At 45.1% G+C, this 5,000-nt stretch overlaps 1 protein-coding gene across 1 annotated transcript in view; it reads left to right on the forward strand.

Moving 5' to 3' along the window:
- The window catches only part of hpdb (4-hydroxyphenylpyruvate dioxygenase b), a 20,454-nt gene that overhangs the window by 5,369 nt on the left and 10,085 nt on the right, over positions 1 to 5,000 (forward strand). Inside the window, exons 9-10 of the mRNA XM_062542260.1 lie at positions 730 to 807; positions 2,075 to 2,237. Coding sequence (XP_062398244.1) covers positions 730 to 807; positions 2,075 to 2,237 — 241 coding nt within the window. The remainder of the gene's footprint in view (positions 1 to 729; positions 808 to 2,074; positions 2,238 to 5,000) is intronic.

Genomic DNA, 5,000 nt, shown 5'->3' on the forward strand with positions numbered 1-5,000 from the left:
ACACACACACAACGCCTCGCCTGTGTCAAGAGCCAGCTGTTCAAGACCCTATCAAGTTTAATTGACAGCTAGTTGAAATTGCCAACGATAACAAGGAATATGAAGATAATAAATACACGTGAGATATTAATCTTACCTCAAGAACTGTAACCGTATCACCATACTGTAGCTTTTGCTTACGCCGGATGAACTGATACCCAGCAAAGCTTCAAAGCGGAAAGTGTCTGACGTTAGCGTGAAAAGGGCGAATTAAGCCACATACATACAACACACTGCGCCCCCCCCCCCCCCTGGAACCAGAGAAGGTTCCTCTGGACTAGAACCAAGAACTCCCCTTGAGAACAAAGGACGCTCAGGAGAAGGTTCCTCTGGACTAGAACCAAGAACTCCCCTTGAGAACAAAGGACGCTCAGGAGAAGGTTCCTCTGGACTAGAACCAAGAACTCCCCTTGAGAACAAAGGACGCTCAGGAGATGGGTTCTACATTTGTCAGCATACTGATTACGGTGCAATCTTGCAGAGTTGTTTTGTATGCATGAATGTTCTTTCTCCCTCTCTCTTTATTTCCTTCTCCATCTCCCTCTCTCTCCCTCTCCCTCTCTCTCTTTATTTCCCTCTCCCTCTCTCACTCTCTCTCCATCTCCCTCTCTCTCTCTCTCTCTCTCCCTCTCTCTCTCCCTCTCTCTCTCTCTCTCCCTCCCTCTCTCTCTCTCTCTCTCTCTCCCACAGGCCTGCTGGGAAACTCAACTTTATTGATCACGTTGTGGGAAACCAGCCTGATGATGAGATGGTGCCTGTTGTTGAATGGTACGCACACGCACACACACACACACACATATACACTCCGTCCCTCTCCTTATCTGTGCAGCAGGGGTCAAAGGTCAAAGGTCGGCTGTGTGGTGCTCAGCTGATGAGTCTGATTGGAATGTATGGGCCATCAAACAGTGCTGAAGAACTGCAGAGTCATGCTGTATCAGATGTGTGTGTGTGTGTGTGTGTGTGTGTGTGTGTGTGTGTGTGTGTGTGTGTGAGAGTGTGTGTGTGTGTGTGTGTGTCTCGGTGTATTAATTGACAGTGATCTAAATTTCAACAGTCACATGAAAATGATAACTAAATCAGCTTTTTAGCACCTCAAAAATATTGCCAAACTGAGAGGGCTAATGTCAAAACATGACTTAGAAAAACTCATTCATGCATTTATCTCTAGCAGGGTTGATTACTGCAATGGGCTTTTCACAGGCCTTCCTAAAAAGACTATCAAACAGCTTCAGATGATTCAAAATGCAGCAGCTAGGGTTCTCACAAAAACAAAAAGAACTGAGCACATTACTCCAATTCTTAAATCTCTGCACTGGCTTCCAGTATGTCACAGAGTTGACTTTAAAGCACTACTAATTGTTTATAAATCAGTAAATGGAGCAGGACCTAAATACCTATCAGACATGTTTCAGCAGTACACACCTTCTCGTCCTCTGAGGTCTCAGGAGAAAAACCTCTTAGTAAAACCTGCTGTTAGAACTAAACATGGCGAAGCAGCTTTTAGCTGCTATGCGGCTCAGCTTTGGAACCAACTTTCTGATGACATTAAAAAGGCCCCAACTGTAGCCTGTTTTAAATCTAGACTTAAGACCAAATTGTTCTCAGATGCTTTCTGCTAACTGTCTCTTAATTATTCCATCTGGAGTCTTTTATGTTAATTATTCCTTATTGATTTGATCTTGATTTATGCTTTGTTTTTATTTTCTATTATGATCTTTTTATTATTATTATTATTATTATTTTTATTACTATTACTCTTTGCCCATCTATGCTTTTATCTGCTATAATTACTGTTTGGTTTTTGTTTATGTAAAGCACATTGAATGACCTCTGTGTATGAAATGTGCTATATAAATAAACTTGACTTGACTTGACTTGACTTGTGTGCGTGTGTGTGTGTGTGTGTGCGCGTGCGTGTGTGTGCGTGCGTGCGTGTGTGTGTGTGTGTGTGTGTGCATGTGTGTGTGCGTGCGTGCGTGCGTGCGTGCGTGCGTGCGTGCGTGCGTGCGTGTGTGTGTGTGGTTCTGTGGTGTAGGTACCAGAGGAACCTCCTGTTCCACAGGTTCTGGTCGGTAGACGATAAGCAGCTGCAGACGGACTTCAGCGCGCTGCGTTCTATTGTGGTGGCCAATCACGAGGAGACCGTCAAGATGCCCATCAACGAGCCGGCCATGGGCAAACGCAAGTCCCAGATACAGGTACACACACACACACACACACACACACACACACACACACACACAGCCATGGGCAAACGCAAGTCCCAGATACAGGTACACACACACACACACACACACACACACACACACACAGCCATGGGCAAACGCAAGTCCCAGATACAGGTACACACACACACACACACACACACACACACACACACACACACACAGCCATGGGCAAACGCAAGTCCCAGATACAGGTACACACACACACACACACACACACACACACACACACACACACACACACACACACACACACACACACAGCCATGGGCAAACGCAAGTCCCAGATACAGGTACACACACACACACACACACACACACACACACACACACACACACACACACACACACACACACACACACACACACACACACAGCCATGGGCAAACGCAAGTCCCAGATACAGGTACACACACACACACACACACACACACACACACACACACACACAGCCATGGGCAAACGCAAGTCCCAGATACAGGTAGACACACACACACACACACACACAGCCATGGGCAAACACAAGTCCCAGATACAGGTAGACACACACACACACACACACACACACACACACACACACACACACACACACACACACACACACACACACACAGCCATGGGCAAACGCAAGTCCCAGATACAGGTACACACACACACACACACACACACACACACACACACAGCCATGGGCAAACGCAAGTCCCAGATACAGGTACACACACACACACACACACACACACACACACACAGCCATGGGCAAACGCAAGTCCCAGATACAGGTAGACACATACACACACACACACACACAGCCATGGGCAAACGCAAGTCCCAGATACAGGTACACACACACACACACACACACACACACACACACAGCCATGGGCAAACGCAAGTCCCAGATACAGGTACACACACACACACACACACACACACACACACACACACACAGCCATGGGCAAACGCAAGTCCCAGATACAGGTAGACACATACACACACACACACACACAGCCATGGGCAAACACAAGTCCCAGATACAGGTACACACACACAGGGTCGGACTGGGAACAAAATTGGGCCCTGGCATTTTTCTCCTGGACCGGCCCACCACTGGACCGACGACCCCCCAATCCCCAATCGCCCCCCCCGCCGCCGCCGCGCGAGCACCAAATAAGGATGTAGGAGGTGGGCGTGGGGGGGAAGTTTGTGAACCGCTGCTATAGTGTATACTGTAGTGTATAGTTCAGGTATTATAGTGTTGGCCACTGTGCACTGGGCATGCCCCCCCGGGAGAACATTTTTAAAAATAACCCTTTAAATGACAACATCTGATGACTTTTATGAGAATTATTGATACATTGAGATAGGCCTACATGTTTCAAACATTATAGCATATTACAATATAGTCTATAAGGCCTAAAGAAAACTCATTTATAATGGAGCAAAGTAGCTAGGCCTACTCTAAACCAGATATGGCTGAAATATATAGGCTATCATGATCATTTTGCCAACAATGATGTAGAACCATGGATTTTCTCAGTTCATGACATGTTTTGTTTGAACTTAAACCAACATAAAGATTTGACTACATTATTTAGTATAGGCCTACTTGATGATAATATATAGCCTGCCCCCTTACAGTCCTCTAGTCTTGTACAATAGCCTATAGTGAACCATATAGGCCTATTGATATTGATGCTGATTAAAGAGGTTGCTTGAAGGTTGTTGATATTTATTTAAGTTCCATAGAAAATCAAATTGCACCACTCCCTCTCCTTCCAAAGTAACATGTCCTACACCTCTCCTCCTACAATAAATCGTGGGCCTGTTATACTGTAGGCTACTATGTCAGGATTGTGTAGGCTAGGCATCATAGTTTTACAATTGCGCACACACTGATGGAGAGCTATAGGATTAAAATGCAGACTGTGCCTTTAAATAGGCTACTTTTCCACTAAAAACTTTATCTCAATATTATGTACAAGACTGATGTTTGCCAAGCATGCCAAAGTGTTAATCTCTTAGTAGCCTACTGTCATCATACGTTTTCGCATAGTAGCCTACTACTACTGTCCCGAAATATGTTTTGAATGACATGGGGCGCACCGCACGGAGGTGAACGGCTGGACAAACGCGAAATGACAAGGTGCTAAACAATTTAGTATACCTGTAGACAGGCTTTGTGGTTAAAATGATGAAAACCAGTAGGCCTAGGCTAGTCTGGCACAGTTTCAAGCACAGTAGCCTACACTATAGTTTACACGCACAGAAAATAAGTCAATATAGGCTATCAGCATCACGAGATTGCAGTCATTATCGGAAAATCCTGACAAGTCAAACTGGACGCGAACGCGAGCAAAGCCAACAAAAAATCAACAACTTCCTAAATGATGTATTTTTAAATAAATAATTTGACCTTTACCGTTTCATGGCTTCTGCTAAGAAACAAATAGCCTAGTGCATCACACACATCGAACACTTGCAGAACGCAGATCAACCCGTCTGCTTTCACTTTCAATGAAATCCACTAGATAACGGACAAAGTTTGCAATGAGTGATAGCCTATGAATGAAAGAAGCACCAACCCCGCCGTAATTGTCAGCGGACTACATAGCAATGATGTTAGGCTACAGCAATTTATACATGACGGGCCGCAAATAAATAACTTAAACATTTTGCCATAAAAAAAAAAAAAGAATCTCGGAGTCCACCGGCCCACATGTGCACCGGCCCACCGGT

The sequence above is a fragment of the Sardina pilchardus genome, chromosome 8 (genome assembly GCF_963854185.1).
Source record: "Sardina pilchardus chromosome 8, fSarPil1.1, whole genome shotgun sequence".
Taxonomy (NCBI): Eukaryota; Metazoa; Chordata; class Actinopteri; order Clupeiformes; family Clupeidae; genus Sardina; species Sardina pilchardus.